Here is an 18,743-nt window from a genome sequence, read left to right on the forward strand (position 1 = left end):
ACAAATACCACAATGAAGAGTTTGGACTTTCTGTTAGTTTCAGTCTTTGAGCAAAGGAGGTTCATGAAAGGTCAAGCTGGGAAATGCCAAGACATTCTTTCATTGGAAGGGCATGGCCTGGCGGCAGGTGGAAGCTGACTGACAAAGCACAAGGATGGAGGCATGAATAAAATCTAGGAGGTTGATGCAGTGGGTCAGAGTCTGCAAGCCAGAGCCAAGGCGAGTGGCTGACAAACACAGAAAGTCGAATCAAGCGGACCTAATGAACGTGGATGTGAGGGATGAAGTGGAAAGAAGGGTATCTGATGGTTTCTAGGTTTCTGACTTAGACAACTGGGTAGACGGTGACGCAGCCACCAACACAAGAGGAGCAAGCCCGTGATGAAAGACAAGGTCAGTTTTGCACAACTTAAGTTTGAGGTGCGTATAGGATGTCAGGAAGGCATATGGAAAGGGACCCCCCACAAGAGACTTTGGGAGGAGTTAGAAGCCACTCGGTTTTTGCGAGCAACCAAGCGCCAGAGGTGGCCGTGGGAGAGTCCGGCCTACTGGAAGGCTCCACCCCCATGCCCCACAACAAACGGTGGAGGGGCCAGCTGCAAAGCCTCGAGGTCCTTCCGCCCGTTGGGCCTTGCCGCGCCTGCCCCAGGCAGGCATCGCGGACCCCACTTCCGCTTCCGGTCCCAGGGTCTTGGCAGCTGGGCGCGGCGGGGCGGGGCTGAGGGTCGCGGGTGCCTGGCAGCCGAAGCAGCTTTTGTGTGGGCGGTGGGCTCCTGCCAGCGGGCGTGGCGGGCATCGGTGGGCAGACGGGCGGCCCGGGGCGGATGCGGCAGCCGCGGGCGTCGGGCCCAGCGACGGCCCTGGGGCGTAAAGGCGACGCGCGAGGCCCGAGGAAGAGAGGCAGGCGGCCGGGACCAGGCGAGGCGGGAGGCTGTGGCCCTGAGGCCGGGGGGCGCGAAGAGAGCAGGCAAAAGAGGGGGATGGTGGCCCGGAAGTCTGGGAGAGAAGAGGTAGAAAGTGACAAGTCGGGTGAGGCGTTCGGGGCTGGGAAGGCTTCAGCGAGGCGGCGAGTGGAGGGGCCGGGGGGCCAGGTGGGCTCTTCAGACCCGTCGGACCGGCCGGGCTTCGAAGCAGCGAAGGAGGCGGAGCTCCCCTTGCAATCGGGAAGACACAGTAAGGAAGCACGCAGGGGTCACTCCCTTTCTAGCCTTTGCACCCCTTCTCCTGCACCCGTGTTTTACCACTGGCGTTTCACTTGCATCTACATGGGCTTTACTGATGCACACGGTTGACCCGGAGAGAAAAAAACAGGAATTCGCTTAAAAGGTGTTTGTCCTGTTAGGATCCCTTGCTCAGAAGTTCTGTAAAAGGAATTCCTACTAGTGATTCACTTTGGCTTGTATGAAATCACGATGCTAGAGGTTATTCAGCTGTCTTAGAATTTATACAGGACCTTAATAGAAATTAGGTCTTTGATTTAAAAACAAATGTATGTTTCCATATGGCTATTCAGGGAAATAAAAATGGATGGCTTCACAATTTTTTTTTTTAAGTGATATTGCTTTTTCCTCCTCAATGTAAAATCTTTTCTGGTATGTTTTGTTGTTTTGTTCAGCCAAGGAAAAAAGAAAAGTTACTGAAGCCTCAAGTGATGATCCCCAGCCAGGGATTGACCTGGTAAGAAAGGAATCATTAACCAGTTCGGAATCTTTCCAAACAGTGGAATGCAGTGAATTTCAAAGTATGGCTTTCTTGCAGTCTTTGGGTAAGGAAAGTTTGGTAAAAGGTATTAAAAGAAGAATTCGAATTAAAAAATTTAAAAGCTTAGAACGGCCACCTCTCAAAATAACGGAATATAAGGCTACACAAAATAGTAAGGTTGAATTCCAAGATGAACTGTACAAGAATACTCCAAAATATTCTTGTCACAGCTTGTCACCTGGAGTAGAAAATAATTGCATTTTAAGATTACGTGATTGCAGTTGTTTCCCCCATTCCAAGAGTTGTAATGATGAAAATAACCTTGCATATAAACCTGATGGTGGATATATGCATGTACCAGAAGACTCCTCAGAGTTAAAGAAAGAAAACCCTAGGAGTCTTGGAGATAAGAGTGACACAAATAATATTCCTCAGCATTTACAAACTGAAGAAAACTTAATGGGAGTAAATCAGTTATTACTTGAAGAAAATGACTCATACCAAAGTAAAAATAAGGGCTTGCTTTCCTGCCTTCAAAGTGAAAAAAATAAACATTCATTAGAGGAGAGCAGTGTTGGGAGAAAACCCAGGAAAAGGATGAAGGTGTCTGAAAAAGGAGATGAAATGGTTATTAAGATGAAATTCTCTAATGTGTATAACAAATATGAGCTGGTGTTACAAGAAAACAAAACAGGTGCTGAAGGTAAAGAAACAGAGACTTTAGAGGCTAAAAAAAGTCCTTTAGAAGTTTTGAGAAAAGTAAACAATAACACGCTGTCACCAATGGATCATTTATTAAGTCTTCCAGAAACAGGGAAAAAAACAAGTCATGAACACCATGTAAATCCTATGTTTCAGAAAACTCTTGAGCCACTTTCAAAAGAAGAAAAAAAGAATGCTTCAGAGTCTTTAGGATGTAAAAGGATGGATCCAGAGGAGTATTTTAAGTGGATGAAAAACTCAATAGTGAAGTCACCTAGCGATTGCCATCCTATTGAAAAGAGAGCTTCGAGGGAAGACTCGAAGAATGAAGCTGAAGAATCTAAATTTAGCTGTCAAAGAACAATACCAATGACTGGCAAAAGAACTTGGCCTTGTTATTCGTGTGCTAGAATATCTGCCCAGTGTTGGAAAAAGGCTTCCTTGCCACAGTCAAATAACTTTCTTCCTGGGTCTCAGGAAAGTTTTAGGCAAGATGATTTTCTTAAACACCAAACAAATCAAACTCATTTAACTGATTCCAAATTGATGCTACAAAGTTCTCTAACAGAAACAAGCAGTGAATCTTCAAGTAGAGAGAAATCGGATTCTAATTTAAATTGTTTATCTTCAGTCTCTACAGTGGAACCTACTTTAATGGTTATAAAGGAACCTATCATCAATGATAATAAAAAAACGAAGTCAGAGAAACTAAGCAGAAGTGCGTCAGAGATAGTTTCTAATACTGTTGAAGATACTCCATTAACTAATGTGACTCAAAACTTAACAGGAAGTAAAAAAAAAGATAGAGGGAATTTAACAAAACTGAATTTGACAGTGGCTTCCCAGGATGGCCAGGAAGCAAATAGCTCTACAGGCAAAACTATTCATCGAAAAGCATGCATTGCTAAGCAAACACTGGTTGTTCCAGACTTGATTAAGATATTGAACACAGGACGGCTGACTAATTTTAAAATTCCCTTACTTAAGAACAAAACAGAAAAAAGAAAAATACATGGCAAGTCATCAGAGAGAGAAGTATATAGTCCCCTAGAACTTCTTGACAGTTTATCTGGAGCAGAGGTAAGGCAGAATAGGACTAAAGAAAATGTCACCACAGTAACTTCAGGACCTCAATCTCTGAGCATACAAAATAGTGTAGTTCCAGTGCAAGCTGGTTCTGACTCATACTGCAGTAAGAGTTCCTGTATTATTTCTCCAAGCTTTTTAAAGCAAGGTAATGATAATAAACCATCTAACCACATCTCTAAACCAGGCAATATTGTTTCTAATAAGGAAGCTGTTTCTCTCACAGTTGAAAATAATACTATTTCTTATGATCCTGGGTGTATAAAGAAAAGTCCTGCCTTCTGCTCTAGTGAACAAGAAAGATTCAAAGCAGTTTTCTCTGAAGTTAGTGGTAGAAAAATGACTGAGAACGTTTCAGAAATTGAAGTGGGGTTTCCAGATATTCTTAAAGCATATGAAGATGATGTCCTCTTAATTGATGTAATTCAAGATGACCCAGATCTCTTTGGAGTCTCCAATGAAGGAGAGCTCTCATTTACTTCCGAGGTTCCCGTGATAAGCCAGGAGCCCAATGTTGCTGAAGAGCACCAGTCAACAGACTCCAAGCACATGGAACTTCCAGAAAAGAAAGAACCAAGTGATGACTTGAGGTATGCACATTCAAGTATGCCTTTTGGTACAGATTATTGTTGCAGGTTTCAAAAGCACTTTCTACTCTTAGGTGTCACTAATTTATTCAGTGATCATTGACGCGCCATTATTTTTTTAACCCAGTTATTTATTAAATGTAATATAGTATATAATTGCTAAGACCTGGAAATGTCATTAATGCTGAAACTTAGAATCAAAATAAAACAATTATATATATTTGAAATTATAATGGAGCAGATTAGCTGTTCAGAATTTTAAATGGTGCTTTATAAAGTTGCTTTTTAAATTAGTGAGATTGCTTCTTTCAAAAGTCAAATTTATTTTCATAGTTTTTTAATAATTGTAAATATACAGATATACTTTTATTTCAACCAAGTTACGTATTAAGAACAGTGTTATATATTTTAACCCATTTTCTGTGGCTTCCTTGTTAGATAAAAAATCCATTTTTCAGTGACCAGAGAAGCCTTGGAAAAGTTTATTTGAATTAGAACTTGAAAGTCGAATCAAAAGTTAAACTAATATTCAGAGGGGAAAAGCACGAATTTTTTTTCATGGTTTTACTTTTAAGGTGATGGTTTTATTTTTTTTAATTTATTATTATTATTTTTTGAGCAAATGTTGCTTTAATATCAGCAAGGATAGAATAGGCATCTTGGTTAAAAGCAAGTAAAGGTGATTCTTTTTTTTTTTTGCCATAAATAGTAGAATTTTTATTTATTTTGTTTTTAATTTTAGAATTTTATATATTTATTTATACAGCAGGTTCTTATTAGTTATCCATTTTATACATATTAGTGTATACACATCAATCCCAATCGCCCAATTCATCACACCACCAACCCCCCAGCACCACCACTTTCTCCCCTTGGTGTCCATACATTTGTTCTCTACATCTGTGTCTCTGTTTCTGCCCTGAAAACCGGTTCATCTGTACCATTTTTCTGGGTTCCACATATATGCGTTAATATACGATATTTGGTTTTCTCTTTCTGACTTCACTCTGTATGACAGTCTCTAGATCCATCTAAGTTGATGGTTTTAAATGATGACTTAGCCCCCAAAGAGAGTGAATTTGCCTGAATCAACTTTAAATGGAGCCAAGTAATAACCTTCTTGTTCGGGAAATTGACCTATCTGATTGGCCTAAATTTTATTTACTATTCTGTTATATTTTACTAAAGTTTTGTAATTCTTTAAGCTCTAATTTATATTTGTATGTTACAGTACTTGAATATTGGAATGTTCGGTGAACAGACTCGAAACATAAACACTTTCCACTAAGATTCAATAGTACATGACTTAAATTTGTCTGGTATTCATAAATTTTAGTTACTTTTGTGATATTACATTCTTCTTGATGTTCTTAGTGTGACAATAACTTGTAACATCACCGAATAGAGTACTTTCTATATCCCAAAGGAAGGACCAAGAGCTTTATCTGTTATTTTTTAAAACCGTCCATAATGAGGATGGTAATCTGCCCATTTTGAGGTGGAAAAAATGAAGATGACAAGTTGTCAGTTGTCCAAATTCACACTGCTAGTAACAGAATCTGGATTTGAACTATCTTAGTTTAAAATTAGTGGTCAAGAACTTAACCTTTATAGTCTGACCTAGGTTTTTGAACCTTTTCCTTTCCCTAATAGCTCTGTCACCTTGTAGGCAAATTATTGATATTTTACCTTATCTGTAAAAAGGGACGGTACTTGCCTCTCAAGGTCGTGAGGATTAATCAATGAAGGGATGGGAAAGGTTTTGGTGTAATACTGAGTGAATAGTAAGAGCTCAATAAAAGGTAGTTAATTAAAGGTGCTTTTAACTCTTTCAAAGGCAAACATCTCTGTTAGCTAACAAGATGTTGACAGTGAACTGCAGTTGAAGGTAGAAAGAGAGAAATGTTGTAAACTGGGCATGAAGTTTGTTTTTTATACTTTTTTCTTTCTTAGGATAATGGCTGATTTTATAAAAATGATACGTGTTCATTATATTAAAAGTGTAAGAGGGAGGGAATCTCACCACCCAAAATAACAAATTAATTACTCAAAATTTGTATGCCTGTCTAGGCATATATGTGGATATAATTTCAGAAAAGTTGGATCATGCCACTTTTTAGTAAACATTTAATTTTACTTACGTTTAACTTGGGGAAGGAGGGACTGAAGTGAAACTAAAGGAACTGCTGAATCAATATACTTTTTTACAACAAGAAATTAGTTCCTGGGCTTCCCTGGTGGCGCAGTGGTTGAGAGTCCGCCTGCCGATGCAGGGGATACGGGTTCGTGCCCTGGTCTGGGAAGATCCCACATGCTGCTGAGAGGCTGGGCCTGTGAGCCCTGGCCGCTGAGCCTGCGCGTCCAGAGCCTGTGCTCCGCAACGGGAGAGGCCACAACAGTGAGAGGGCCGTGTACCGCAAAAAAAAAAAAAAAAAAAAAAAAGACAAACCAAGAATCAAATTTACTTCAGATAATTTTTCTATTATTGTAACTTCATTTCCTTTTATGGCAGGAGTACCAATTATACTTGTTTTTAGCTCTTCTTTTTCTTTCATCCCTGCTTCTGAAGTTTTGGTTTTTAAATAAACTTTAAAATTTCCTCAGTAGTTATTTTAATATTTTCATTTTTCTGCACTGGAAATACCAGTTTTACAGTCATCCGCAGTGCTAGGATAAACCTTAACAGGGAAAAATGGACGCATGATCACCAGAGGGTCTGCTAATAGTTATACAGAAAATTGTTAATGGTTCTAGAACTAGATGAAGCTTAAAACATAATTTCTAATGTCAGCTCTCTCCCTTTTACCAATCAGTTGCTAATTAGTACATTACTGTTTCCTCACTCTAGGACACTGAGAGGTTGAAACCTGTTAGAATGAGTTTCTGTTTTACAGAAATAGAAATTGAAGATGGGAGGGCTATGCCCAGAAATTGTCAGAAGCTCTGGACTACCTCTTATTGGTAAAACAGGTAGACAAACATGAGCTTATTTGTAAGGCATTTAAGTTATGTTAGAATACTTATTCATTGTCAGTCTCCACTGTGGGGGAAGTCCATATTAAAATCCAAAGCATTAGAAGCATATTAGAACTAATTCCCTAAGACTTGAACTGATGAACTTAGACATATATAATGGGTGAAATAGGTAAAACTTTTGAATTAGCCTGTAAGTATAGTTAGAGATCTGAGAATGTCTGTAATAGTCAGCGCTGGACAGTTAATCTGTACTAGAATATAGGATTATGTTCAATCACATATGCTAGAGTATCAGTCAAGTGATATTATACAGTGGATCATTGAGATTTTAAGAATCTGCCAAATATTCACGGGAATTACTATATAGCTGGGGAAGTGGGGACTAATGTGTTTGAAACAAAAATATGTAAACTGAGGTACATGAACACTAGTAGTTTAGAAAAGAGGGTTGAAAGGGCCTCTTGGAAAAGCCAAAATTTGTACTGATCCTTAACGGTTGGATTGATTTAGATTAACAAGGGGGAAGAAGGAAGAAAGTTTGGAGAGGTAGAAAATTAATAAAGAAAATGTGGGCAGAAGGTAAAGGTAGCTATGAATATGGTTGTGCAGGGCAGATTATGACTTCTTCAGACAGAAGCAGGAGCCGTTCTCTTCCCACAGCACCTTTTGCTACCTCACTTATGGCACTGATTTCATGATGATATAATTTACATCTCTCACCTGCTAATACTATTGGACCTTTTTTTTTTTTACTTTTCTTTTTTCTCTTTATTTCCAAATTTATTGAGACATATTTGACATATTTGAGACATATTTGATATATCATTTATGTAAATTTAGGGTGTACAATTTGATGATTTGATATATGTATATGTTGCAAAATGATTACCATAATAAGGTTAGCTGACACATTCATCTCTGTTCCTATGAGTTCTTTCTTTTAGATTCCACATACAAGTGAGATCATACACTATTTGTCTAGACAAAATGAAAAGGCAGCCTATGGAATGGGAGAAAGTATTTGCAAATCATGTATCTGATGAAGGATTAATATCCAAAATACATAAGGAATTCATACAACTTAATAGCAAAAAACCAAATAACATGATTACTTTTTTTTAATCTTCACATAGTTAGGAACTCAACAGATTGAGTCAGCCAACTAAGAGCATTGTACAGGCCTGATTACACAACAGGAATCAGAAAATTTAACTTTAGCCAACAAAACATACACTAATCTAGTGGACCTTAATAATTTTGATAAAATATGTTTCATTTGCCCATTTTATTATAAACACAGTTATTAGTCTTGTTTTATTTTCTTTGTAGATGCAACATTTAATGAGTTCAGTGAAGTCTTGAGAGGAGAACATATTTTTTGTTACTGAATACAGTCTAATTTTCATCTTGGTACCCACCAATGTAAATACAGTTGCACAAGAATGTATACTCTTGTGTATATTCTCTATTTTTCTTTCTTTCTTTCCTTTTTGTTTCTGGTGTTATCCTCTATAATAAGTTCTTGGTTTAGAGTAGATATCTCAGACACTTTTCCATGGGAACATCATTTTCTCTTTGTGTGTGTGTGAGACAGATATTTAACTTTTGTGTACCATATCTTGTATTCCATGGCTCACATAAACTGTTGGACTTCTTGAGGGTGGGAAATGTCCATGTCTCATTTGCCTTTGTAAACCCAGTCACTCATACATTGAGGGAGGGGAGAGAATTAAGGTTTCAATTCCTACTATGTTGTAGGCTGTTTCTCAAGCATTGGAATATATGTAAATGGAGACAGTGAATCCTTTTTTTCTAAAGCAGATAGATGTTTAAGAATAGTAAAAATAAGACATGATAAGTAGGGTGATACCAGACTAAGAAGGTTGGAAAATTAGGCATCAAAATTTGAACTTGGTATAGAATTGATGCTGGTGATCAGTTTGGATCATTTATACCACCTTTGCAACTTGGACTTAAATCCATGAAAAGCCATTGTATATTCTAGAGCTGGTAAATAATAAACTTCTAGGGGGAAAAATACCTAGCACCACTGTACAGAAAATAAAAGCCTATTACTTTTGCTCAGGCATTTGAGTCCCATTTAGACCATGCCTAGCATGGATCTATGCTGGGTAAATTATATTGTCTCAAGAAATCCACCCCACTTACTTTCTCAGATCTTGGGGAATCAGTTTGTTCCCCGAGAGACTGGCCTCTGTCACCAGGTTTACAATACCAAATGACCAAAAAAAACCCAAAAACAAAAACAAAAAATGCTTTCCAGCAAAAGTAAAGGTCATTCTCTTTCTTTCCCTCATTTATTTAGACTCCTTGGCCTGTCTTTCAAGAAGCTCATCTTACTCCATTCTCCCTGTCCACTGAATATCTGAGGCACTCTAACTATAATGCACAATTTTACACTTAATTGTAAGAACTGACATTTAGTGTCTACCCTGTGCTAGATACATTACTTATGCTATTTCATTAAGTTGAACAATTCTGAGACTGACCATATCTTTAAAATTGAGTCAAAGTCACTAACTTTCCAAAGGACACACAACTAGTAAGTATCAGAGCTGAGATCTGGACACAGGGCAACCTGCTCCGAAGTCGATCTCCCCTCCCCAAAACAGCATGCTGGAAGAGTGGCACTTTGGTTGTTTACATGGCTTCAAATCCATTATTCTATAGACTGCCACAGAACATTATTTACTTTTTGACCCCTTTCCTCTCTCATCTTGTCCTCCTCTTTATTTTTTTAAATTAATTCATTTATTTATTTATGGCTGCGTTGGGTCTTCGTTGCTGCACGCGGGCTTTCTCTAGTTGTGGGGAGCAGGGGCTACTCTTCGTTGCTGTATGCAGGCTTCTCATTTCTGTGGCTTCTCTTGTTGCGGAGCACGGGCTCTAGGCACACGGGCTTCAGTAGTTGTGATGCATGGGCTTAGTTGCTCCGCGGCATGTGGGATCTTCCCGGACCAGGGCTTGAACCTGTGTCCCATGCAATAGCAGGCGGATTCGCAACCACTGCGCCACCAGGGAAGCCCTCATCCTTCTCTTTAAAGTAGCAGGTGGTGCAGTATGAAGAAGCATCATTCTGATTTTAACTTTTTTCTCTTTTGGACCACATAAACCATTGTTTGTTTTTGCTGAAATAAATGGTACTGTACTTGATGGAGTTATCGTTTGTAATATTAGGAGACTGAGCACCTCACATCCTGGCATCAGTCTTGGGAACCTCTGGCCCACTGAATTGGATACTGTAATATTTCTGTTTTGGGCCACTGTTATCTGCAGAATAATTGCCCCAGTGAGTTTATGGTAGTCCTTTTCGCAAACAATATGTGAGTGTGTAAATAAGTGAACATTGACTGCACTCAGCTAGTTAGCATCTCAAAAGGAAGCAATAACATTCTGAATTTTTCTTGGGCATTCTGAATTTTTCTTGGGAATTTTTTCTGAATTTTTCTTGAGCAATAACATTCTGAATTTTTCTTGGGCAATAACATTCTCTTAGTTTTCAAGCTTTTTCTGCTAATAATTATTCTAGAGCTGTCGTCTTCAAACCTGTTTGTCAGTTACCCATACTAAAGATACATTTTACATTACAGTCTGGTACCTACCTATGAATATGTAAGACAATAGATTTATAAAAATAGTATTTCCCTTACTACATGTGGTCTAGTATCATATTTTGTATTTTATTCTGTTTTATTTAAAAATCCTGGTTGGAACCCATTAAATTACATCACCCCCTTGAAAAATGCTTTGTTAGAGGATAAACCTGATGTCATCTATGTAGTTCTTCAGAAGCCTCTCTTATTCTCCTCTCCTTTTTGCTCAGATCTTCTCTTTTGCTTCCCTGTATTCTGTAGCCTCACCCAAGTCTGTTTCTCTCCTTTCCTCCTTCCACCCTTCATTTTTCCCCCTTTCTACTCCACTGATGCAAAGCTGTAATATATTTATGGGGGTTACAATTTTATTTTTCCTAATCTAGTTGAATTTAACTTTTTCCTATCTCTTTGTGTCTTGCAAATTCAAAACAAAACTAAATTACTTCTAACAAGAGTGGCATGTGCAATTTTACCTTCCTTGTAAGTTACTTATTCATAGTAAAAAGTTTCTCACTCTTATGAACTATACCAGCAGTATTAAAAAATACTATTGTAATACACTTGCTATACTTATTTACTTTTTTGGGTTTATTTTTTTTTTTAAGGAATAACCTTCTGTGTGTCTGGGCTGTACCTATTTGTGAATGTAACTTTCTGCATAATTAGAAACAGCCCTCAATTCTCTATTTATTGAGTCAGTTAATCCTATTCATGCTGTTATCTTGAATATCTCTCATGGATTTTCCTTTCTCTCAATTCTCACTGCTACTATCTTATTCATATTTCTTCTAAATTATTGCAATTAGCTCCTGGTTAATCTTCCTGAAATCTCTTAGTATATCCTCCTCCGCAGTAATATTTTGAAGTAGAAATTGATCTGCCAGTGACTGCTTACAGTACTCCGGTGGCTCTCAGCCACCTGAGGATAGAGTCTAAATTGATTGGCATGGCTTATTATGGCTCTTTGGTGGATCTGCATCCATTCTGTCTTTGGCAGCTATGGGGTTGGTGGGGAGGAAAGTGTGGGGGGAGGCTAATAAAAGATAAGCAGAGCAGGCAGCTCACTGTTTCCACAATATGTCATTATCTGAATCCTTTTGCATGTGTTTCTTTATCCAAAAGTTCCTTTCTTTTCATTCATTTGTCCTCTAAATCACATCTGAGATATTATTCTAGGGATTTGTTCCAGTAGTTCTCTTGGCACAGATCTCAGTATATTATGTCTCCTTGTATGTGCACCTCCTCCTATGCTGGGAGTTTGTAGACAGGAGAGAGGCATCTTCATTTGCGTCTCCCTAGTGTCTGGCCAGGAGGTTGTTAGGTGCTGAGTATATGGTTAGCAACTAGATGCACATGGACCTTGTTCTCACAGAGCTTTTAGTCTTATCAAGGGCTGCAAATGATTAAGCAAATACAATAAAATATGATAGGAAAAGTGCAAGGTGTTGAAGGCTTCCTCGCCCTAGTAACATTTAAGTTGAACACTAAATAATGAATAGGAACTAGGCAATAGGTGAAGAAAAGTGAGTAGAAAATTGAGAGGGAAGGAGTAGTCTATAGGTAGGCCTGCAGGGAAGTGCATGTTACAACTGAGAGACAGAAATAACATCCCATGGCTTAGTGTTCAGGTGGCAAGAAATGAACCTACAGAATATGCAGAAAGCTCAGTCGTGCAGGGCTTTGTAAATAGGATGACCATAGAATTGATCTTCTGAATTGCAAAAATTTTGAGAGGGAAATGCGGGGGGAGGTATTAATAATTAATATGCCAGGATAAGAGGCATACACAGATCATCCTAGACAAACTAGAATTCATGGTGAGTTTGAACTTTATCCTAAGAGTATATAGGGATTCACTGAAGGACTTGACTTCCAGTAGAGAATTTGATCAGATTTACATTTTAAAAATCATGATAGCTCTGGTGTGGAGAACAAATTGGCAAGGAGCTATTGTCATAATTAGACCAAAGGACATGGTGACTTCAACCAGAAGTGGGAGTGGATTTGAGAGAGGTTTAGGAAGTGAAGATTGATTAATCCAATGGGGGTGAGGTTAGAGGTAGGAGTTAAGGATGATACCTGGTTTCTCTTGTTTCAAAGAAGGGCATTACAGTTCTCTGATGAAAACAGGCAGGATTGGGGAGGGATGCTGGTCATGAGGTCAAATTTAGACATGTTGAGTTGGAGAGACCTTTGAAATACTGAAATGGAGATATTCTAATAGATATGAGTCAAGAGGTATGAATTGGGGGAGGAGATTTGTATATATTTGTGTCTTGTTTGTGCTTTTATTTTCCCATTCTTTTTTTAAATTTATTTATTTTATATTTATTTTTGACTGCGTTGGGTCTTCAGTGCTGCACAAGGGCTTTTCTCTCGTTGCGGCGAGTGGGGGCTACTCTTCATTGTGGTGTGCGGGCTTCTCATTGCGGTGGCTTCTCTTGTTGCGGAGCATGGGCTCTAGGCACGTGGGCTTCAGTAGTTGTGGCACGTGGGCTCAGTAGTTGTGGCTCACGGGCTCTAGAGCGCAGGCTCAGTAGTTGTGGCGCATGGGCTCAGTTGTTCCACGGCATGTGGGATCTTCCTGGACCAGGGCTCGAACCCGTGTCCCCTGCATTGGCAGGCGGATTCCTTTTTTTTGTTATATACACAATTTTTTTCAAATGACAAGGTAGTTCAAAGCAGAAAATCAAAGACGATACTATTTTCAGAGAAAATTTTTTTAAAAAGCAGAATTAAGGTTCTGAATAATTGAGGTAACATTGAAACTTGGAAGGAAAATCCCTCTCACAAAGTATAATATCATATAATTTAAAAAGCCATTGGTTTTCATACATGTGTCTATAAACTTAAAGTTATATAAATGTACTTACTTTTTTTTAACATCTTTATTGGAGTATAATTGCTTTACAATGTTGTGTTAGTTTCTGCTGTGTAACAAAGTGAATCAGCTATATGTATACATATATCCCCTCCCCCTTGCGCCTCCCCTCCCACCCTCCCTACCCCACCCCTCTAGGTGGTCACAAAGCACCGAGCTGACATCCCTGTGCTATGCAGCTGCTTCCCACTAGCTATCTGTTTTACATTTGGTAGTGTATATATGTCCATGCCACTCTCTCACTTCGTCCCAGCTTACCCTTCCCCCTCCCCGTGTCCTCAAGTCCATTCTCTATGTCTGCATCTTTATTCTTGTCCAGGTAGGCGGATTCTTAACCACTGCGCCACCAGGGAAGTCCTATTATATTTTATTCTGTGTACTTTTATATACTTTTGTCCAAGTTTTTAAAAATGGAATAGTGTTTGGCCACTTGTTTTTTTTTTTCCCCCCCGGTACGCGGGCCTCACACTGTTGTGGCCTCTCCCGTTGCGGAGCACAGGCTCTGGACACGCAGGCTCAGCGGCCATGGCTCACGGGCCTAGCCACTCTGCGGCATGTGGGATCTTCCCGGACCGGGGCACGAACCCGTGTCCCCTGCATCGGCAGGCGGACTCCTAACCACTGCGCCACCAGGGAAGCCCTGGCCACTTGTTTTTGAGTGGCTCCTATAGCTGTAGTTTTCATTTGTTGAGCCTATGCCATTGGCTTTAAGGACATTTTATCTTATTTAATCCTCACAATAACCTCGTGGGTAAGTGGTATTCTCATTTTACAGATATGGTTAGACTCAAAGAATTTAAATAGTTTTGCCACTGTTGACATAGTAAGTGGCAGAACAATATTTGAACCCAGGTTGGTTTAACTCTGATCTCCATAGCTGTTACCTTTAGACCTTAGGTTGTCTTCAGAGACTACAAAAAGAGATTCAAAGTGCTCTCACACTCTTCCTTTTACATTGGCAGTAAGACATACATACACATGCTTAAGAGTAGGAGGTAAACATTATCTTGCATTGGTGTAATACTTTAAAAATGTTTTAAATACCTGGTATATGTCATCAGTTCTCTCTGAGTAACAAAGTTTGAGTGGCAGCACTCCCTAACAATTGTGGCGAATGTGATTAAAGAACCAAATGCAGGGGCTTCCCTGGTGGCGCAGTGGTTTAGAGTCCGCCTGCCGATGCAGGGGACACGGGTTCGTGCCCCGGTCTGGGAAGATCCCACATGCCGTGGAGCAGCTGGGCCCGTGAGCCATGGCCGCTGAGCCTGCGCGTCCACAACGGGAGAGGCCACAACAGTGAGAGGCCCGCGTAACGCAAAAAAAAAAAAAAAAAGAACCAAATGCAGAATCTGCTTGGGTGTGCTATCCCAGAATAGTACTCTGGCCTTGGAGGACTTGAGCTGATGTTCACCAGGCTGCTAAAGCTAGTATTGTGTAATGTTTAGAGGAGTGGATAGTTTTGCTAGAATATGTTATAATGTGTAAGCTCTGTTTGCTTTATAATAGAGAACTCCCTGTACTGGATCCTGAATTGATGAAGTCAGAGATCTGTGCTTCCTTGTCAGCAGGTAAAATTTGACATTTTCAGAATGTGTAATATTGAAGTATTTTTATATCTCTGTTTAGGCATAGTCAGAATGAATTCATTAAAATAGGAAGCTTTTCATTTTAGCGTCTGTCAACCACGTTTTACAGTTTGTCAGTTTTCCTCAGTTTTGCCTGGTTGGCAGATCAGATTTTGAGAAATTTTCCAGTTGATTATTTAATAAATAACTTTGTTAGGCTTTATCTATAAAAGATAATTGACCTTAGCAATTTTTGGAGTCTCATTTTTGAAATTGAAATATATATTTAAGCTTTACCACATTTTAAATCTGAGTCCTTTTTAATATTTTTTTAATAATAGCTAATCCTAAGTTTAAATAACTGAATCTTTACAGGAAATAATTTGAAAGTTAATTTCAAAAACTTTCAAATTTTAAAAATATATTGAAAAATAGCTGGACATGATCAAGAAAGATTCTTAAATTTATCTTTATGTCTCAATTTTGTCTTACTGCCAATTCTTTTTATACCATGTAATGGAGTTATTTTGATAGAGAGGGAGGAATAAATGTATAATTTGCTGAAAATGCTGCTTCATATTTGTCACATAGGACTTTAAAAGAGTCTCTGAATTCTAACTCATTTTTAGAACAATCTTTAAATGACTTGGTTATTTTGTCATTTAAAGTTTCTACAGTTGAATATTATTTCTTTTCAGCAAGTGAGATAAAACATGATTCCAAAGGTGCAAACATTTCCTTAGGTGAAGTTACTAATGAGACTTCTTCAAATGAAAAACTGGGAGACATCAGTGAACACACAAAAAGTTCAGACTTCGATGAAAAGGTACTAGGGAATCTTTTGCATTTTCTTATTTCTTGGTCCAGATAGTGGTAAATACAGAAGTCCATCTTAGCAGTGCTGTCAGGTGACAAGGGAATGGCCTTTTTGTTGAGTAAAAGAGTCACGTCATTCTGGCCATGGGACATGCTGTTTGATGCTTGCCATAGGCACAGTATTAATAGAGTTTCACTTGTCTGGGAAAATGGGGTATGCTGTTTAACTATATATTTAGCTTTTTAGAATCCTAAAGTTCTTAAACCTATGTAAATCTTTCTAAATTGTTACATATCTTCCTGCCTCACTAAGTACAAAGTACTGAATATCATATGATCTTCTTTGAAATTTTAGAATATCATAGTGCCTGAGTGCTATGAATGCAAGCATCAGTTATTCGACCACAGATGTAGAAGGCATAGGAATTGGAGCTAAACCTAACTTGACGTTGGAACATACCGCTGGTGTATGATATGGAGAAAATTGGGGATATCAATTATCTGCCAGATAATGTGTATGATTGTCTTAACCTTTTGAATAATTTAATTGACTCCTAGACAACTATTTCATGTTTCTTTCTCCTTATTCCTCCTCATTTGTCCTCATAGCTAACAACCTTGTTTCCTACTTTACCAAGAAAATTGAAGTAATTGGAAAAGAAGTTCCTACCAATACATTAGGCCACCTACCTGCACCTGTTCCCAAAACTCCAGCTTCACTTCTATTACACTGGATGAACAGGCCAAGGCTATTCCCTTCACCTGTGTGCAAGAATCCATCTCTTCCCTCTCTTAAAATACTACTCCAGTAATTCTCCTTTCATTACTGGATCATTTCTCTTCAACATAAGCATGCTTTTCTCCCATCTTCAGACAAAACCAAAAATACATTTTCATGGTCCCATTTTCCTTTTCACCTGTCGTCCTGTTTCTCCAAAGACTTGTCTAGACCCTCTATCCCCAGTTTCTCTCCTCCAGTTCCAAAGATACTCACCTTCACCTCCACCAAAACTACCTGTCTTAAACTCTCCAGTGACCTGCTCATTGCTGAGTCTAATAGACATAGTTCAGTCTTAATCTTACTTAACCTATCACCAGTATTTAACAGTTGATCACGCTTTCCTTGAAACATTTTTTTCACATGGCTTTCAGGTTAAACATGCATGCCTAGTGTCCTGTCTGTCTGCAACTTCCCAGTTGGTTTCGCTGGTCTCTCCTGATCTCCCTGACCTCTACATGTTGGAGCGACCCAGTGCCTAGACCAGGAGTCTGTTCTTTTTTCCTATCTAGATTTGCTCCTTAGATGGTCTCATCCAACCTCATTGCATTGAATGCCATCTGTGTGCTAAGACTCTCAAATTGATATCTCCAGCTTGAACTTCGTCTCTGAGCTGCAGACCTTTCTGTCTAGTTGCCTATTTGATTTTTCCACTTGGATGTCCAATTATACTTCTCAAACTTAACATGTTCAAAACTGACCTCCTGTTAGATGTCCCCTACCCTACCACAAACCAGCCGTTCCTGTGATTTTCACCTTTTCTATTAAAGGCAACTCTATCCTTTATAAGTTATTTAGGCTCAAAAACCTTGGATTTTCTTACTTTCTTTTTCTCTCACTCTATATCCAGACTGTAAGGAAATCCTGCTGGCCTTAGCTTCAGATGATGTCTGGAAATTATTCACTTTTCATCACTCCACACATACCACACAGGCCCAGGCCGAGGCCCCGCCTAATATCATCTCCTGCCTGAATTATTGCAGTGGTCTCCTAACATTTCTCCAGCTTCTGATATTGTTCTCTTGTAGTTTATTCTCAACATAGCATAAATTAGATCATGTTATTATTCTGCTTCAAACTCTCCAGTGGCTTTTAATATTGAGATTCCTTACTGTGACCTACGTGGCCCTTCATCTGTTCCCCCTACCCCTCCCCTACGTTGTTACCTCTCTGATCTCTTTGACTACTCTCCTTATCCATTTTACTCTGACCACATTAGCCTCCTTGCTGTTCTTGGAACAAACCAGGCTTTCTCCCACTTCACGGCCTTTGCCCTTGCCATTTTATCTCCTAAAAAAAAAAAAAAAAAAAAAAGATGTAGTTTACTTTCTTATTTCCTTCACATCTTTACTCAAATTTCATGTTCTTAGAGAGACCTCCGCTAGCCATCCAACCTAAAATTCCAGTATTCTCCGTTCTGTCAACATTTCATATCCCCCTTTCTTGTATTTATCATGATATAATATACTTTACATTTACTTATTTATGTTTACCTCCATCTCTTCCTGCTAGAATGAAACTCCATGAAGGCAAAGATTTTTGTCCATTTTGCTCACAAATGAATCTTTAGCACCTAGAGCAGTGGCTGATACAGAGCAATAACACAAATGATTGGGTTTTTTTGGCCGCTCCGCACGGCATGCAGGATATTAGTTCCCTGACCAGGGATCAGACCTGTGTGCCCTGCAATGGAAGTGCAGAATCTTAACCACTGGACAGCCAGGGAAGTCCCAAATGGTTGTTGAATGAATATTGAACGTGAACCTCATTTGAAAATAGTCTTTTGAGACTTCCCTGGAAGTCCAGTGGTTAGGACTTCGCCTTCCAGTGCAGGGGGTGCAGGTTCAATCCCTGGTTGGGGAGCTAAGATCCCACATGCCTCGGAGCCAAAAAATCAAAACATAAAACAGAAGCAATATTGTAACAGATTCAATAAAGACTTTAAAAAATGGTCCACATCAAAAAAAAAAAAGTCTTTTAAGTGTTAGAAGTGTCCTGTAGCATGAATAAAAATATCACAAAGTACTTGCTTAATGG

General features: G+C 39.0%; 1 protein-coding gene across 1 annotated transcript in view; it reads left to right on the forward strand.

Moving 5' to 3' along the window:
- The first annotated feature begins 824 nt into the window (after nt 1-824).
- Nucleotides 825-18,743, forward strand: part of TOPAZ1 (testis and ovary specific TOPAZ 1) — a 67,694-nt gene continuing 49,775 nt past the window's right edge. The window contains exons 1-4 of the mRNA XM_060164078.1: nt 825-1,173; nt 1,616-4,079; nt 15,054-15,115; nt 15,811-15,938. Of these exons, the coding sequence (XP_060020061.1) occupies nt 825-1,173; nt 1,616-4,079; nt 15,054-15,115; nt 15,811-15,938 (3,003 nt within the window). The remainder of the gene's footprint in view (nt 1,174-1,615; nt 4,080-15,053; nt 15,116-15,810; nt 15,939-18,743) is intronic.

This window comes from Lagenorhynchus albirostris, chromosome 10 (assembly GCF_949774975.1).
Source record: "Lagenorhynchus albirostris chromosome 10, mLagAlb1.1, whole genome shotgun sequence".
Taxonomy (NCBI): Eukaryota; Metazoa; Chordata; class Mammalia; order Artiodactyla; family Delphinidae; genus Lagenorhynchus; species Lagenorhynchus albirostris.